Here is an 18,458-nt window from a genome sequence, read left to right on the forward strand (position 1 = left end):
TCAAGAAAATGATCATCTGTCCACTTCATGTCACATAAAGGCCCAGAGCAACATATTATTTCAGCATATTTACGGATCGAAACAAATAAAAATCGACTGATATTCACGCACACGCTTCAGGGCTCCGACTCAAAAACAGCTTTCAGCTCTTTACTGCGAACACAACCTGACATCTAGTGGTTAACGCTTCGCGAACCTCCGGGTTTTCAGTCGATGGTTCGGCCGATGAGCCGAAAGCAAAGTGCCGCGGGGTACAGGCACGGCGTGCGTGCGACGCGTCACACAATCCTTCACCTCCAGGGAGCAGAGTGCCTTGGGAGCTCAATAAACAGTTTGTTTCCACACAGTTTAACTGAAAATATTCCTCTTTATTACCGCTTCAAATGTCCATAAAAAGAAACTGCAGGAGAAAAATCAGATCATCCTTGGCAGCTGTGAGCGTTTCCCGACCGCAGGGCTGGAGGGAACGCGCGGGGGCCCCCCCGTGGGGTGGGGGATGGGGGGCACACGTAGGAGATCCATCATCCCTGTTGGCTTCAAGCACAGCTCCTCCAGCGGACTTCCCAGTTCCTTTGTTCAGCTCCAGGGTTCGAGGTTCAAGGTTCGAGGTGCGGCGCTCAGCTCTCCGATTTCGGCGGCTCTCCGCTCACTTCCAGCCCCCGAGTGGGTGAGAAATTTCCACATTTACTTTTTTCTCAGCTTACAAACACTCTTCAGCTCCTTTTGTGCTTCTGAAGCTCAGCTTGGTGTTCTTGAGGTTCGAACGAACCCCACAAAGGGAGAATTACACGTTCGTTTTATATACAGAATATTATTAAACAGCTACTAACAACTGCTTCACTTTATCACACCCTGGAAAGACACTTTTCTTTTATTGCGACGCTTACATTTTATCCCATATGGAAAGAGCCACGGATGTGAACTCATGTCTTCGTTACTGAGGCTGCTTTACTTCCAGGAACGGATTGAATGAAGTGCCGTGTTCAGGATGGCAAAAGTTGATATGATGAAAGAGGAAAGCTGACGAAGGACGTGACTGAAGCTGCCGTTTTCGCACCGTTCGCACTGTCGCCATCCGCACTGTTCATATTCCTGGGAGCACAAAGGGTTAAGAGACAAACGTCGAGCTGCTTCACGCGCAGCGGTTTGTGGCTCCTCTGAACAACGGGGGGAGGGGGGGTCAGGGTGAGGTTTAACCTCGCTGGAATCTCCTCCAAGTCCACCGCTTGATTCCTTTGGTTCATTAACTCGGCACAAGAGTCGCTCGCTCGTGAAAACGAGATTTACTTCTTTCGAGGCCCGAAGCTCCGGATCCTTCCCCGGGGAGGCGGCGGCGGCGGACACGCGTGCTGGACGCCGGGGCCTCGACGGTACGTGCTGAGACTCGGAGACAAGAAGGTCACGGAGGTGGGTTACATCGATTCTCCAGAAATACCTTGTTTTTACATCGCTGCTTCTAAATACTTTCCGAACAGAAAAGCCTAATGTTTCTTTTTTCGACGGAGACTCTTCCCATTAATTCAAGTATTTAATTCGATTCGGATTATTGCCGCTCGGCCTGAGGCTCAACCGCACGGCCACGCAGCTACTGGCGTTCGTGGGATAATAAATACTGTAGCGCGCAGCGCCGTGGGTTTGGATGGGGCGACGAAGGACGCGGAGGCCGCGTTCATAACGAACGATTTATTGGTTCTCGGTCCGAGGACCCCTTTTCCTCCAGGACCTGCGCTTACAGCCAGCCTTCCTAGCCTGCCTTAGCGCCCCTAGGCTCTTCTCCCAGCACACTGGGAGATACGGTCACCCTACCATTTTCCCCTTAAGTGCCTCCAGTGGTTACACACATTTAACATTATCTCCCATAATGCAACTACTTACATTGAATCAGTAACGCAGGTCATTACAATACAAAAATTAGCGTAATAACGCACATTAGCATAGTACAGGGTGGGGAAGTAAGCTTCTTCAACTTGAATTATGATCTTTTTCTAAAAATGTCTCGTTCATTTGTTGATTCATATTTCTTGTTACGAAATACTGCTCATTAAACCACGGAGCCAAAGCTTTGGAACTGAGAGCGGAAACCGAAATGCAGCCGCCGATTTTCACCGTTGGGCTGCGCGGCGGCGCCACTCGGCAAGAGCGCGGGAAGGAAGCGCGCCGTGAGAAACACGGGTTCGATCCTATTAAAGGTTTACCGCGTTCCAGGCCAGCTTTTCAGGCAGCTTCTTACTGCGAGTGGTGACTGTACCCTGGTACACGCTGCACAGGGCGGAATTTTAATGCAAATTCTCACCGGTTTCATAAGAATCACACCAGTGAGCAGTGAAGTATGCGGTGTGTGCTGAGGCACAGGGAATCCTTACATAAACCATCTTTTTCATTTATATCTATGTGTGTGGGCAAATGAGGTGGAGTCTTCTTTATGTTCATATTAAAATGAGCTTTAGAAATGGAGCTAAATATGCAAAAGCCAAAATTGTTTGTATTAAAAAAATAAATCAAAAGTTTACCATCACGTGACCTTGAATGTAAACGACTGGAAGGGCGGAGAGGAGCTGTTTGAATGTTCCGGAACGGGTTCCACTTGTCTACCTGCACCGCTTGTCTGCAAAGCAACGCAACGCCGACCGGGAAAACATGCGCAGGCAGTTATGTGTTGGTTACGGTTATTATTAATTTGTCATTATTTGTAGAACTCCTACGAGAGGCGCCACGAGAAGGCAAATTCACTCAGAAAGTGCGACTGTTAACCTAAAGGCCGAAATGGAACGTAAGTCAGATGGAAAATGAACAAAACTCACCTCCGCAGATGAGCACGGACACCTAGACGGGGCCCAGCTCGGTCGGCGGACGGTGAGGGACCGACAGCGTCGCCATGGAGACGGTGGTGATCGTGGCCATCGGGGTGCTGGCCACCATTTTCCTGGCGTCCTTCGTGGCCCTGGTGGTCGTCTGCCGTCAGCGGTACTGCCGTCCCATCGGCCTGCTGAACCACTTCGACTCCAAGTCAGTACCGAGAGGGTCGGGGGGGCGAGCTCCAGAATGGGGGGGGCTGGGGGTGCATGAGCTGAACATGTACATTTATTCATTTAGCAGATGCTTTTCTCTCAAGTGACGCACGTCAGAGTGCATCATGTGAACAGAAGGAGGCACTTGGATGCAGACACACGATTGTGGAGCACAGTTAACGTGGCTCATTCCGCGGTATAAACCAGGGTACATCACACGAGTAGCTGCGCAAAGGTTATCCATTATTAAACAGAGCGCTTATCCATCATACGTTAATCGAGAAGTGAGCGCAAAAAAGGTGAGTTTTGAGACCCTTCTTAAATGTAGAGAGGGACTCAGCAGTTCTGAGTGAGAAGGGGAGGTTGTTCCACCACATCGGAGCCAAAATCAGAAAACTTTCTGCTTTTGATTTTGGACCTTTTGTGAGTGGGACCACCAAGCGGGGGGAGTCTGGTTGGGGTGCAGCGGATGATCAGGTCTTGTCGATATCAGGGAACAGTTACATTGATGCGTTTATAGACCTTAAGCAGAGTGTTGAATTTGATCCAGGCAGCCATAGGAAGTCAACGGAGAGACGACGAGGGGGGCGACACATGGTACACGCGGTACACGCAAACGTGGTAGCGTCCCGCTATCCTCGAGTGGACTTCCGGGACGACGTTTACCGCTGACTTAGAGTCACAAAGAGCCGCAGGAGAGACTCCCCGGACACTCGGCATCCAGCGACGGCTTCCAGAGAAGCCCCGTCCCCTTCCGGTTCGACGTTCCAGCAGGTGCTGCAGCCACGTTATTTATTCTCCGTGTATAAATACGCTCCTAGAAACAGGAGCAAAAGTTTGGGGTACGAGAGCAGCGAAAGGTTTCCTACTGAGAAGCTAAAGAGCAAGTAGCGTAATTAATGTCCAGTTACGCCTGTCGATCGGCCTCCACTAAGCGGGTCTCTGCGGGCTCCGTCGTGGGAACGTGGAGCACCTCCTCTAAATAAACGCAAAAAGTCCCTGGCGCTCGCGTTTGTGCGACACGGTAACGGGAGTTGCTTTAAGAGGCCGTCTAACGAAAGCGAAGCGCTATAATTGGCCCGTTTCTACCGCACTACAGTGTTTTACTGCGTCTCCAACTTGAACGTGTTTTGGTTGTTTCCTTTCGGGACAAAGTGTTTCTGCCGAACGGAAAAGCTTGGAGGACAACAGAGACTTTGGGGAAAGTCGAACACAGCGGGACGCGCTGCCAAGTGCTGCGTCCCGGGCTTCGGGGTCCCGTTCCTCCCAAAAGCCAAGCGGCTCACAGCTCCGGTTCACAATCTGGTCGCGTCGAACTTTTGGAACAAAGACGCCTCTGAAGCTGGGGCGCGAAGCAGGAACAGGAAACGGGAAAAGCCCACGAGCGACGTTTCGGCAGCGCCTCCGATGCGTAGAACTCAAGTGCAGAGGCAGAGGGCAGAAGCGAGGTGTCCCTGGGCAGAACCGGACCCCACAATCCCCACCGGCTCGGGTGCCGTGATGAACGATACCGCAGAAAACTGGCACTTGCACCTAAAAACATTTTTCTGTCATTTCCTTCCAACAGCAAAGTGCTCTGAACAGCGTATCGTTCGCCACGTGTCCATGGGGAACTTTTATACGTCTTAGCATCGGTTAGGTTTCCAACTCAAGTCAAATCTATGCTTTTACACCGAAATCCACACGCATGAAGGTACGTTACCCTTTATATCTGTGTCCTACCTTCGTGACCCCTGACCTCTGCCACCCAGGCCCACTTTGGAGCTCATCGGCGCCATGGAGACCCAGAGCGAAGCCTCGGAGCTGGAGCTGGACGACGTGGTGATCACGAACCCGCACATCGAGGCCATCCTGAAGAGCGAGCATTGGATCGAGGACGCCTCGTTCGTACCCCTCTGCCGCGCCGCATTCGCACGACGGCGTCACGCCGATAACGCACTTCCCGTTCATTGAGCGCCCGGTTCCTCGTCGTGACGTCTCCGTTTGTATTAGCGCAGAAAGCACACCGTCGGCAGGAACTAGACGCTGTTCCCCATGGTGTGTTTCCCTAACTATCTGTGAAGTAAAGTGGGAATTCTCTTCTATTCTCTTTTTCAGCGGTTTGGTGTCCCACTGCATTTCCATACTAAAGGTAACGTCTTTTTTCTGCGCCTCCATGTTTACCTCGACTTTACCGTTAACGTGACCATCGTAAAAGCGAACAACTGAAATCGGAGGCGCCGACTGACTTCCTCCTCACCTTTTCCGCTTCTTTGTGGCCCCTGCAGATCTGCCATACCCTGACAGAGAAGCTGGTTGCCATGACAATGGGCTCAGGGTCAAAGGTCAAGGCTCCCGAGAGTCTCGGGGACATTATTACCGTGGCGAAGCGTATCGGCCCCAGGTAGCGCCTCAAACAGAGCAAATGTCACCCGGGCGCAGCATCTTCCACCGTAGCTCAACACACTGCACTGTCTGTCTCCACAGGGTGGATGACGTCGTGAGATCCATGTACCCACCGCTGGACCCAAAACTTCTCGACGCCAGGTATTTACCTACCCTCTGGTGGAGAAAAAACGACACGATCACCAATGGCTGATCTAGCTGCAGTTCACCGCCCCGCTCCCATCACTTGGTACATATCTGTGGAGATACGGGGAGCTACGCAGAGCACCATTTGAGGGAACTCGACAAGAGATCGACATACCTGCTGGGGTGGAGGGGGCCATGTGGGCAGGGCAAAGGTGCAGGGCAGCGGGTTTTCAACACAACGTGGTGGTTTACAGGAAAACCACGGTGTGGATGTGGTTCCTTTAAGGCAGATGAGAAAAAGAGATAAACTGAATCCTGCACCAAATCAGCAAAACAAAGAATGAGACAAACTGGTCCTCCCAATAGGAGCCCTGCCCCATTCCATGGACTCCTCCCGCTCCCGACCAGCACTGCTCAAAATGTATCCCCAGTCCTCCACTCGCTGCCCCAGGAAGTCATGAAGGATGAGGCTTCAGTTGCCAGCAGTTGGTCAATGTGAACCTGTTTAGGAGGGGATGGGCAGCGGGGAGCCGTCCGTAAAAGACGGTAAACTCTAACCCTTTCTAACCCTAACAATGACCCTCCCCCCTCCTAATCCTAAACCTCTCTAACCCCAACCCAAAACCTTTCTAACCCTAACCCTAACCCCAACAATGGCCCTCCCTCCTAACTCTAACCCCCTTCCAAGGAATCACTGACAATCAGCTCGCACTACCTGCCAAAAACCCCTGGTTGTCCACGCAGCACAGCTATGATTACGGAGGAACCCGACGCTCGGACCTAAAACATCACATCTGTCCCGCAGAGCCACGGCCCTCCTGCTGTCCGTGAGCCACCTGGTGCTGGTGACACGCAACGCCTGTCACATGTCGGGCAGCACGGACTGGATCGAGCAGTCGCTGCACGCAGCCGAAGATCACATGGTCGTGCTGAGGGAGGCGGCTCTCGCGTCGGAGCCGGACCGCAGCGCACAAGGGACCGACGCGTTCCAGCAGGAGCAGTCGGCCATGTAGGGCCGGCGCAGCGAGGGTCCCGGGTCGAGCCCCCCGACCATCGGTGGGGTGTCTGTCCACAGTCCAACTCTTTCCACTCGTTTGACGCACCCCGAAGTGATCTGCTCCAGCGTCACACTTTCGCATCTTTCCACACCTTCAAAACCACTGTGAGTCGAGGGCACGACGGCCTCTCTGCAGGCAGCTCTTGGCGGTCATGCAAAAATCCGGCATTTAAATTTTTGCATCGCTTCAATAACTAGATATAAAACAGGCCACACAAGCTGGTGGAGAACAGCAATAGCGCAGCACCAGAGCTCAAGCACAGAGCAAGGACCTCATTCTGCATTTTACAGGGATTTCAGTGTCAGGGTCATATATGGTGGAGCAACATCTGAGTGGCACCAGCTGGCGGAAGGGATAATTATGGGCTGTAACATCTCCACGATCCTCTTCGCTCTCACCATGAACTTGCCAGTGAAGTCAGCAGAGGTTGAGCGAAGGCGTCTGATGCTGAAAGACCCGAAAGACCCCCATGAACTCAGGTTACATCAGTGATGATGCACCCAGATGCGCTGGAAGAGGTGTGGAACAAAAGCCCAGGGTATCAAAGCACTGAGTACCACATGTGATTCCTACCAAAACACACCTCGTTTTGTCTGGTGTCAGTGAGGCAGTAGGTGCAGCAAGTGAGAACTTGAGAGAAAATGTTACGCACTGAACATAGTTCATTTACCTTCCCATCAACCTTTGCTGACTGTTGGCTCGCAGAATAACACGGGGGTCCCTGTGGTTCATGGAAATAGTTCATGTTTTCCCCATACAAAGCACAGTTATTCAGTACAACTGCGTTTTTTTTTCCTGGTAACACAGTAACTTTATGCAAACAAAAGGTATATTATTCCCTGCCTACCATGCGTTTCATTCTGTAAAACACAGAAACTAAGCTTCTTCCATAACCAAGCTAACTAATGTCTGTTATGCTGACAGTATCAGCCCATCCCACTTACTACGGTAACCCTAACTCACAACTGAAGTAGCAGATTCAGTGCAAATCTTTGCAAAAAGCATATATGTGCATGTAAATAACTCAATTACTGTATTCTCTTAAACATCTTTTGTTACATAACACTATGAGACTACTGTAAATAAAGTGTTTCTCTTGCGGTTCAGGAGTCTGAAGGTCATTCACTGTCCTCCACAATTCATGGTGCCACTTTTAATAATGTGCCTAATAGGTGGTACAACTTTTTTTTTTTTTTTTTTTTAAAACGAAAAATTCTTCCCCACCGTACAGACTTACTGCGCTCCTCAGAAAGTCTTTGCAGCATCAACGGTCACAACTCAAGTATTTGCCATAGTTTCAGGGGTAAATGTTCCTGCAGGACAAGAAAAGTTTTGTCATTAATGTGTTGAACTACAATAATTGAACAAACTCAATGAGCATCGGTTCACATCCTCAGGTCGGTGTGGGAACGCAGTGGTTTCCCTGCCCAGGGTGTGAAGATCTGCACAGGTGGCTCAAACAAAAGCGCGCACACACTGCGGGGGGTGGTGCCGAAACCTGATCCACGTCACACCCCACCCCACCCTCCCTCGGAGCAGCTAATCCCCAAACCCTGACGGTGCAGGCGTCAGGCGAGTGTGTGTCACAGGATGTCTCGCTAGAGCAGATGTAGGCCGAGTCGGACCCACGGAGCGTCTCAAAATTATTCTGGCAGGTCACCTCGTGCCAGGAGGAAGTGCAGTGCAGGTACGACACCCATGTGTCCTATGCTGGTGCGTGCGTGTCGGGGGGGTGTTACTGTGGCATTGCATCAGAACCCACATACGTGTTCATCAGCTTCCAATGAGTGGCTTTGGAAACAGAGAGTCCAGGAAGCTCTTCAGCAAATCCCGCCAGCAGTGCGAGAAGTTCACAGCTTCGCATGCCCAAATTAGGGAAAAGAACAGATATGAGGTTTTACAGTGGATCCCCTGTGGTACCGCAGTATTCACTGAGCTTCAGTAGGAATGGCCCAGAATGCTCCGTGTCTCATGAAGGCACAAGTCACTCGCTCACTTCAACTACTGTCTTTTTTATGTTACTGTAAATCTGGAAAAGAGCAGCAACACTGCAGTTTGCTTAACGAACTGAAACCCAAGCAAAAAAAGTGCACTTACCCTACTAAATAAGGGAATAATGCTTTTCCTGAGATTGTTTTTACAACCTGCCTTTTTCTTTCTCCATTTTTATGTAAATAATTTTCTGTTTTTTTCCTTTCCGACTTGCTTGACATCTGAACTTCAATAAGAGAAACACACCCCTTAAATGTTCAAAGAATATGTACAAAATGTGAAATCTTGGGGCCATTACAAAATGCATATTGAATCTTAGTTCCACGACACAGAGGTGATAGATACACATACGCAGCCATGTCCGTGTCCACTTTCAAAAACCGTCACCGAGACAAATCCACTGCTGAATTCATAATGTACCACAACAGGATTTTATTGGAGAATAAAGGACACGTTTGTATAAAGCATTGCTCTGAAGGAAGCTGCTCGCTGAAGTCCATCTCCAGCACCAATCCTGGCAGTGAAGGACAGGAAGACTCAACCACAAGAATAGATTCAACCAGAAAGATATTCCCACCAGAAACCTATATTTGGATTGCAGGAGCACTTCTAAGTGTTTGCGTGTGTGTGTGTTTTTTTTTTTTTTTTTTTTTTTCAGCTGGACGAGATTTACCTTGCTGAACTGGGAAATCAAGCTACCATACAGCAACAATCTCATTATTACTTGTAAACTGGTTTAGAACTGTTATTTAATCCGGAAAGTCCAGGAGGGGTGGGAGCCACTGGCCCTTGGACCCCCACAGGTTTTTTTCTCCCTCAACTTTCAGTTGGGAGTTTTTGTTCCTTTCCTCTGTGGCCAGTAGGCATATTTATAGCTCAATAAAAGTATTATATTATGATAGTCTGTAGTCAGCTGTCTTCTCTGTTTCTTTATCTGATGTGTTTTTGTTGCCTTATGCCTGTGTTAAAGCGTTCTGTGTCACTGCATGAGAAGAGCTCTATAAAAATACATTGAATTGAACTGTTCTTGCATGGGGGCGCGGTGGCACAGCGGGTTTAGCTGGGTCCTGGGTTTGAGTCCTGCTCGAGGTGCCCTGTGACAGATTGGCGCCCCATCCTGGGTGCGTCCCCACCCCCTCTAGCCTTGCGCCCTGTGTTGCCAGGTTAGGCTCCGGCTCGCCGCGATCCCGCTTGGGACAAGTGGTGTGTGTGTGTGTGTGTGTGTGTGTGTGTGAGAGAGAGAATTGTTGTTCCTTGGTTTCTAAAACTTCAATAGCAAAGAGTAAAAACCCTGTATATTTATGATACAAAGGGGGTGCGGTAGCACAGTGGGCTGGACCGCAGTCCTGCTCTCTGGTGGGTCTGGGGTTCGAGTCCTGCTTGGGGTGCCTTGCGACGGACTGGCGTCCCGTCCTGGGTGCGTCCCCTCCCCCTCCGGCCTTACGCCCTATGTTACCGGGTTGGCTCCGGTTCCCCGCAACCCCGTATGGGACAAGCAGTTCTGAAAGTGTGTGAAATTTATGATACATATTTATATTACATTAGTTCAGGTTTTTTCTTTCGATATAATAGCTTTATAAATTTTTTTTAAAAAAGCATTCTCTCCATCCAAGGCTTTCATGCATTTGGCTAAAACACACAGTTCTGCGCAGTGCTCTGGGAACAAAGTGTTTAGAATGATATTAAAAAACAGAAACCAGTCCCTAGATATAGACTGTACATTTCATCTTGTCACTTTACAAGAATATATGCTTTCTTAAAATTGTACAAAAGTGTGCCAAACATGTACAAAGCATTTGTTTACAGAAATAATGTGAGGGCACAAGCTTGTCTCCTTTTCAAAACAGTCCTTTGCTTTTTTTCAGGTTGATTTGTTTCCAGATGGGGAGCGAGTTGAATTCATCTTGCGTCATCTCCAAAACCCTCTGTAACACAGGCGCCGTGAAACTGGGTTAATGTTCCTGCACAGCCCATTACATTTAATACTTAAACGTGTGTTAACGGTGTTGCAGAGGCTACCTTCCGAAACCACGGAGATGGCAGTTTTTGAGCCATACGCTACATTAGATGTGTCATAAACGTTCACATATGATCCAGCATCAGGGTCATGCAGCACTGACACTACAGTAAAAACACTTGGGTCAACAATAGTGGCAGTAATATCAGTATCCAGTAATATTACCCGTGAGCCACACCACTGTATTTCAGAGGCAGGAGAGAGCGTGTGACCTTGTGTGAAAGCGCACGTAGCGCGGCAGCCCAGCCCTAACCTGGAAGTCTTCGTCCGACAGGTAGAGCTCCAGGTGCAAAGGGTCCACGCCTTCGGGCAGCGGCTTGGCCAGCAGCTCCTCCACTGAGTATTGCTTCTTAGAGAGCCGTGAGAGGGCATCCTGGACCAGGACCACCTTGTTCCGCACCGTGTCCCCCTGCACGCACCCACACACATCCCCAAGAGGTCACTCTGTCCCCTGCTGTCCTCTCCCAAATGCAAATTTCACACTTCTCTGTGTAAACCACCTCCTTTGAAAAATCATCTCATATCTGTGTACAAACAATGCAAATAAAACTCAGTGGTTCAAATATCAACATCCATGAGTGAACTGATACCTTCTAATGCCATTTCGATTAATTCCATGATGATACTAACACTGTAAAAGAGGCCCAACCCAAAGCAACAAAAACGGTAGTTTACTTAAGACACTCTGGATGGACTGGACAATAGTGGGTGTTGTGTCTCACTGTTTTGCCTTGTTTACACACATACAGCACCTGGCTGTTCCTCTAAAGAGGCAAATTTATTGTGTGTACAGTGCAGTGGGAAGTCATCAGTAAACGAGTCGGCGGAAACAAATTAGCGTGAACAAATGAAAGACAGCCTGCGCTCACTGAGCCTAAAGCACCATCAGTTAAACTAAATGAGCTATTTGTTAGTTTAACGTGGATGAGCTCATTAAAAGCAGACGGGTAACTGCTCTTTGCCAAAATTGAGTCCAAAATGTAGCGAGCACAGACAGAAAGGCCAAATGTGAGTTACATACACCTGCGACCGCTTACAAAGCCTCGAGAGCAGACACACTGGACACGTGAGTGTGACTGAGGTCTGGACACTTCCGTGCAGGAGTGCGGAATGCAGACGTCTCACTGAAAACACACATTTCTCACTGTACCTTCAACTTGATGCTGGGATCTTTCTCCCAGCGTGGGAAGATGTTGGTGAAGGTGAGGGGTTCAGTCCCTGCCAGGATAATGTAAGCCGGAGGGGGGCGCCGCAAGTTCCTCTCTGGAACGAGACCACGTGACAATCGGTGACCCAGCACACCATGCAGTGTGTAGAATGCAGAGAGCTCTTACACTGCCAGCAGCTCCTGGCCACGTCCTCAGGAGACACAAGGTAATAACGAGCTCTTATATCCATATTCATATTACCGCATTAACAGCATTTTGAGAAGAAAGTATGATGCAACGCTAAGGTCACAGCGGCTGACGTAACCTCGGGCAACACGCAGCCATACGATGAGGGTGCCAGGCACGCGGACAGCGCCCACCTCTGCAGTACTGCAGCACAGTCTCCATGGCACACTTCCGCTCGCTGTCCCAGCGGATCTTGGCGGAGCCGGTGCACTCGCCATCGTCCGGCTGCTGCCCCTGCCACAGGTACACCTCCATGCGGTTGTCCAGCAAGAAGAGAGCTGCAGAGCAAAAGGGTCACACCGATATACACCCATCGTTAATATTCGCTTGAACACTCCTTAGTCCACACTTTCCTTAAAGGAACTGATACGACAATTCCAACAAACCATCTGCAGTTCAACAGCAACATGTTCTAGTGCAGAGTTTTTGAGCAGAGAACCAGGCTGCAGTTTCAGGGTGTGTCTAAATGTTACATTATCAGAACACAAATGACTACACCGGTAAGTAAAGTACTTGTGAACAAAGCCAGAACTAGAGGAAATTCCAGGGTAGCAGGTAGCACCGTAGTTAAAGGTGTCGCCTTTGGATGTAAAGGTCACGGGTTTGTATCCCACACAGTGCACAGCACTCTTCATCACGGTACTTACCCTGAGTTGACACAGCAAAAATTACTCTGCTGTATAAATGAGTAAATCATTTTCAGTCAAATGTGGAGAAAATCAGCAGCTAAATGAACTTAGAAAAAGATTTTTTGGAGAAACTAAGAAAAGTGAAGCAACTGAGTGTGAGTCATCTTCCCAGTATTACAATGAATGCATGCATCTCCCCCAGTGTGCGGGAGCACTAGACATCCACCTGGCTGCGGCGCAGAGTACAGGTGCTCCTGCAAGAAGGGCATGGCCATCACGGTGCCTGGCACACGGACAGGGCTCAGCTTCTCCTCAGCCTCGAAGGTGCCAGAACAGGCCGTCAAGCGGAAGAGGTGCGGAGTGAAGTTGTACTTTCCTGGGTCTGAATTGTGCACAACACCCAGAAACACAAATGATAAAGAAAACTGTGAGAGACAATGTGTAACACCGCCTCCTCATGCAAACAATCGTCTCCTCCATGTAACACCACTTCACTGACATCATGCTGAACGTGGCACCACGTTTGCTAGACTTCATTACTGCAGTTCAGCGCAGTGTTACTATCCGAACTGCTGTTGCTGCTGCTGCTCTGCCACTATGTTACTGCTTATCACACACATTTTCTACTGATGCTTGGAAACACTCACCACTTCACCCAACCCCTGTACAATCTTTAGTGTAATTTCTGAGTCCCTCTCCAAGGTACAAGAGCTGGACCCCTACTTGACTCTTCTCAGTTAACGGTGTCACCAAACCTCTCGCCAGTCGGATCACGATTTGTTACCTTGCAACATGCAATCGTAGGCTTTCCTGTCCTGCTGTCCCAGAGCATTCCAGAACTGTGCGGGTTCGGTGCCCTCCTCCACCTCGTGGACCTTCATGCTGCTGTTAGGGTTGAGGTCCAGCTCAGGGGGACACCTGCAGGGTCAAACATCCCAAAAGGCAGCAAGGCTCCTTATTAAACAAACTCTGAAATTCACTCCTGTTTAAAGATGTCAGTAACACCACATACAGTACTTTACAGTACCAGTCAAAGTGCTCTCGCTCAAACCTATTTTTCCATGAAGGATATGAACAGACATGTCTTCCCAGAGACGCAGGTCACTTGTGTGTTGCGTTGCTCACACTCCTCCCCAGTTTGTCCCATACAGGTGTTGCCTATGTTGGCCATTATTACCAGTGCTGTACTACCAGTGATCAATCATACACCACTCAACGTCACACACAAGTAGGACTAGAACGTCACGCTAAGCTTAGTTCACTGCAGTCTCACCACACTAACACCATCAAAGGAGAATCCGGCAGTTAGGGCCTCTATTCCATAGTTAATTTAACAAATTTACATTTAAATTTATTTATTTATCAGACACTTTTCTCCAAAGCGACTTCCAATGAACTCTATGTAATGTTATCAGCCCACACACCTTATTCACCAAGGTGACTTATACTGCTAGATACACTACTTACAGTGGGTCACTCCTCCATACATCAGTGGAACACACACTCTGTGACACTCACACACTATGGGGGAACCTGAGCAGCATGTCTTTGGGGTGTAGGAGGAAACCAGAGCACCCGGAGGAAACCCACGCAGACACGGGTAGAACATGCAAACTACATGGACTGAGTGGGGATCGAACTCATGTCCTCTCGCACCACCCAGGCGCTGCGAGGGATACGGAACCACGCAGCATACATCCCGCAATGTACAGTCCAATGACGAGCTTCAACGTAACATTCGGGAAACGTTTACAGCTTTTACAGCTCAGTTAACAATTTCTACTCTCTGTTATTACGTACTGCTGAGCGGCCAGAAATTGGCACCTTATTGTCGTTGTCAGCAAGCAACACGGAAGTGTTTTTGTGGTCAGGCTTTGAGAGGAGTCCCGTCTGCAGGCCGCGCTCCGTCACTCAGCCCGACACGCCGACAAACTGCGATGGAATCGTACACGTGGCGCTCCGCGTGACGGGCAAGACGTCGCGCTTCCGTTGCTGAATCCGGTGAAACCTTGTGTGCAGTTTCAGTTATTTCAGCCCAGATGGTCTCTTGTTGGTCTCTTTGCACTGAGATTTTAAAATGAAAGAGTAGAGATTTCTACTTTTCCCACGGTATAAGAATTCGGTCTATGGGAGTGAAAATATTAATGTTTAAACACTCAGCCATCATGTTGTTTCCCACAGCTGAGTGGTGACTGATGCTCTGCTCCACTGACCAATCAGCAGCAGTACCGTATCTACAGATTTATCGCACAGGCAACAGCTCAATAGAGGACAAGTGTGGGAGCAGGGAGAGCAGTGATAGTGCCGCCACCTTGACGCTCAAAGGGCTCAGGTTCGAATCCCACCTCCTGTTGTAGTACCTTTGATCACACCACTTACCCTGAACTGATAGAGTAAGAATACCTGGTGTATAAAGAGGTAAATCGGTGCTCAGCAGTAGCTTAATACTGGTAAGTCGCTTTGGGGAAAAGAGTCAGCTACCTGAATCAAAGTAAATATAGGTCAGGACAAGCAGGACTTACACCTGTGTGATGCGTTCCACAGCCCTCTTGGCCACGTCGCGAGCCCCCTGGTGGGCCTTGCAGCCATGCCACAGGAAGAGCTCCCCCCGCTGGGCACTGAGCAGCACCAGGGAGGCACGGGACCGCAGGCTGGCACAGCAGCAGTCCACCTCAGCCATAGAGGCCTCCTCCAAAAGCTCTCCCTGCACACAGAAGAGACGCCAGCCACCTGCCGTGGGCAGGGCCGACCGCTGTCATGGGTGGAGCGGCACGCACACATCTCCTATGTATCCAGAGCGACACTCTGTGGTACCATCCACACCTTCCCTCATCATTACCCTGGCATAACTTTGGCGTCACACAAATCAAGCTCTGACATTTCCTCGCAGCAGCTCCTTTGTAAAAGACAGACGACTCTGCGATTGAAAAGATTACTGTTCTCCAGCAGCGCTCCCCCACCCCCCCACAGGCATCCCCCAATGGACACTGTTAGATCATTACTTCATTTTCATTCATGAACAGCTAACTTATTATGCACTGCTAAATGAAAGGACAGGCAGTGAAACAAAGTTAAGAGCAATTCCAAATGCTTCTCATTAAATTCAGCAGAATTACAGAGGGGGGTCTTTCAAAGGACTTCTAGCACATAACTGTGGAGAGACATCAAATGCAAGAGCTCTGCGAACCTCCATGTGCTTTAGAGCTCAGCTGGAACCAAGACAGTCCTTGGTGACGGGAGTTTTAGCCCTAGACACGTGCAGGTGACTTGGCAATAAGAATGAGAACTGCTTTCAAACACAAGTAGTCGTGGACGTGCCAAGAAACACACATAAGGTCACTGTCCTCCTCACTGGAGGTTGGGGCCGAGCCACTGTCGTACCGGTGTTGCTGGCGCTGTCCTCACGGCGGCCCTTGTGGATGACCAGCCCACCCTGGAACAGCTGCAGGAAGCAGGGGGGCTCCTTTCCCTGGGCCACCAGGACCTACTCCCACAGGGAGAGACGTGTCTCGTGCTGAACCACTTTAACACACCACACAAATAGGCGTCCCTTTCCAAATACATCACACACCGCTAAGACAAAGCACACCGGCAACACAGGGCCATAACGAATAAACGGACATATAATTGCAGGTAGCTTATTATACAAAAAAAAGGAATATGTGCACACAGCACCTGTACTAAAGGAGAGGAGTACAACCACCAGCACTGAAACTCTACCCTAGTACCATAGTGATGACTGACTCCAGGGTGATGTGGAGGTTCCTGCAGTGCATTTACTCATATTATCACAACTGAGTTAACAAGAAGCTTTTGGGTTTCACACAGCAAGTGTGTATCTATATCCCAAAACAGTTGCACAGTGAAATGTGTGATGTGGGAGTAAAACAACCATAGAATAGGCAGAAAAAACCGTGGAACTCAATAAGCCTGTTGTATTAAAAAAGGGTACACATAAGAATATTTATATATGCACGTGTGTTTGCCTGCGTGAATGTAGCTTTATATACATGTATGTATAACATACACAGTACTGTAACGGTTAAGTCAAACCATCGTAAGTAGACCAGCTTCTGTATATAAAATACGTTATATACATATTTACACTATATGTATATTATACTCTATATACAGTATATACATGTAATGTATATAATATACATACATACACACACATTTTATTCCCCCATATTCTACGTTGGTTTCAGATTGAATTGGACCCCGTTAAATGAGAGTGGGGTCTCTTTCACGGGGAGATTCGCACTGTAAAGATGAAAATCGAGCCGTGTTCTCTCACCTGTGCCCCTCTGTGGCTCCCAAGCTCCACTGTCATGAGGGCCGACGTTCCTTTCCCACTTACGCTCGAGTGCCTGCCTTGCCAGAAGAAGCAGGCAGAGCGTTCGCGCCCCGGACCACCACTGCTGAGCTCTCCAGGACGCTGCCTCTTACCCACTGCCCAGACACAACACACATACATAAAACTACAAGATCAGAACAGCGCTACATGGTCCTACACTGATGTCCTGACAGTCCACAACTACCATGTGGACACGTGCATTCAGCCACCAATGCACCCGAATAAATGACTGCGCAATGCAGATCTTACTCGTGTGTCAAGGCACATACCCACAGTGGTGAGCGAATACTTCCAGCGAATGACATAGGTGTCGCCCTCGTGCAGCTGGCCAATGCTCTCTCGCGGGATTTCGTAGTCATCAAACTCGCAGATGTGCCAGGCGTCCACTGCGATCGTGGCCAGCTCCGCTTGGCGCCCGTCCTCGGTGCGCACCAGGCCGTGCCCACGCTGCACATCCACCCCCTCCAGGACGGTGTGTGGCATAGCGCCCCCTCCTGAAAGCATGGCCTTCACGTCACAGGGCCGCAGCTCGGACTCGTGGGGCACAGGGTGCACGGGACTCTGGATAAAAGCATAGGGACACTGTGAGCCATGCTTCCATGCACAAAAAGAAGGGGAAAGTGGCAGGAATGTTGTACAGATTTGCATGAGATGTGTGAGATGCCTCTTGTCTGGTGGACATACACTGCACACTGATGGTAAGATCCTGAAAGTGCTAAAAGGTCACAGTAAATCCACTGTCAGTATCGCCGGTGCAAATTGTAGTATCAGACACACTGGCTGTGCTTCGACAACCTTGTCGCTGCATTTAAACCTTCATCTGCTGTGAAATGTACTTTTGTTTACTCTGGTCTGTACATCACAGTGGAGAAGAGGATCTGCAGAAGAACACAGAGGGGCTAGGATGGGGGTGGCAAGGTGTTGCACCCTCACCTTCACTTCCTCCACTGTAGGCTCCTCCTTGGTACTGGGCTTCTCCGTCCAGTCCAGAAACTTCTCCCTGAACAGAGCGGTCTCGTTGTGCTCCGACAGCCGCCCGAAGAGAGCCCAGCTTGGCCGTCCCACCCCCTGCCTGCGCGCAGACAGTGCAAGAGTCACAAAAATGAGTGCTCTGAATGTAGGTCGGGGGTCCAGGTCACACCTGATCAACAGTGTTGAAGTAATAAGGAGCAATAAACCCCAGCTGACAAAAGGGCTCCTGACACTATTGTCTAGTAGCGCTTGTCTGGATTATATTTGATTCTCCCACTTGGTGGCAGCAGATTTCCAAAAACTGTCAGGGAGACTGAGACTGATCCACAGTCATTCCTAAACGGACACAAGATGCCAAACATTGTTTGCATGAGCAGACAGGACCGTCTTAAGAGCACTCTGTGTGTCCTGGTACAAACACTGCACTCTGTTCTCTATAGAACAACCGGAGATGATGAATTAGGTTTAAAAAAATGCGGAAAAACCAAGAAAAGTCTCTATTTGTATTAAGTGAGGCCAA

General features: G+C 49.4%; 2 protein-coding genes across 11 annotated transcripts in view; one reads left to right on the top strand and one right to left on the bottom strand.

Moving 5' to 3' along the window:
• Nucleotides 1-580: 580 nt before the first annotated feature.
• Nucleotides 581-7,987, top strand: LOC108919883 (transmembrane protein 98). 5 transcript variants are annotated; one of them, XM_018728243.2, is made up of 8 exons: nt 581-667; nt 959-1,407; nt 2,810-3,006; nt 4,760-4,891; nt 5,106-5,139; nt 5,276-5,391; nt 5,475-5,534; nt 6,325-7,987. In XM_018728243.2, the coding sequence occupies exons 3-8, from the start codon at nt 2,876-2,878 to the stop codon at nt 6,530-6,532; spliced, it is 681 nt and encodes a 226-aa protein (XP_018583759.1). In that variant the 5' UTR covers nt 581-667; nt 959-1,407; nt 2,810-2,875; the 3' UTR covers nt 6,533-7,987. The 5 variants fall into 5 exon arrangements, with proteins under 5 accessions (XP_018583759.1, XP_018583768.1, XP_018583778.1 ...); XM_018728252.2 differs by having other exon boundaries at nt 1,298-1,407; XM_018728262.2 differs by having other exon boundaries at nt 1,306-1,407.
• Nucleotides 7,988-10,046: 2,059 nt separating this feature from the next.
• svild (supervillin d) overlaps nt 10,047-18,458 on the bottom strand; it is a 56,186-nt gene continuing 47,774 nt past the window's right edge. For 5 of the 6 annotated variants that reach the window (XM_029246590.1, XM_018727992.2, XM_018728025.2 and 2 more), the window contains 11 exons: nt 17,900-18,038; nt 17,236-17,527; nt 16,907-17,061; nt 15,991-16,093; nt 15,132-15,339; nt 13,394-13,527; nt 12,836-12,991; nt 12,115-12,258; nt 11,737-11,849; nt 10,840-10,995; nt 10,408-10,494 (listed from right to left, as the gene is read on the bottom strand). In XM_029246590.1, coding sequence (XP_029102423.1) covers nt 10,408-10,494; nt 10,840-10,995; nt 11,737-11,849; nt 12,115-12,258; nt 12,836-12,991; nt 13,394-13,527; nt 15,132-15,339; nt 15,991-16,093; nt 16,907-17,061; nt 17,236-17,527; nt 17,900-18,038 — 1,687 coding nt within the window. Of the gene's footprint in view, nt 10,495-10,839; nt 10,996-11,736; nt 11,850-12,114; nt 12,259-12,835; nt 12,992-13,393; nt 13,528-15,131; nt 15,340-15,990; nt 16,094-16,906; nt 17,062-17,235; nt 17,528-17,899; nt 18,039-18,458 lie in introns of all 6 variants that reach the window. The other variant, XM_018728017.2, reaches the window with a different exon arrangement.

Source organism: Scleropages formosus, chromosome 20, assembly GCF_900964775.1.
Source record: "Scleropages formosus chromosome 20, fSclFor1.1, whole genome shotgun sequence".
In the NCBI taxonomy this organism is placed as follows: domain Eukaryota; kingdom Metazoa; phylum Chordata; class Actinopteri; order Osteoglossiformes; family Osteoglossidae; genus Scleropages; species Scleropages formosus.

Bases quoted from the DNA above. Each gene is read 5' to 3' on its own strand.
- LOC108919883 (XM_018728232.2), top strand. From the start codon at position 2,876: ATGGAGACGGTGGTGATCGTGGCCATCGGGGTGCTGGCCACCATTTTC. The intron at 5,140-5,275 runs GTAACGTCTTTT...TGGCCCCTGCAG, and splicing joins ACTGCATTTCCATACTAAAG to ATCTGCCATACCCTGACAGA. The intron at 5,535-6,324 runs GTATTTACCTAC...TCTGTCCCGCAG, and splicing joins CCAAAACTTCTCGACGCCAG to AGCCACGGCCCTCCTGCTGT.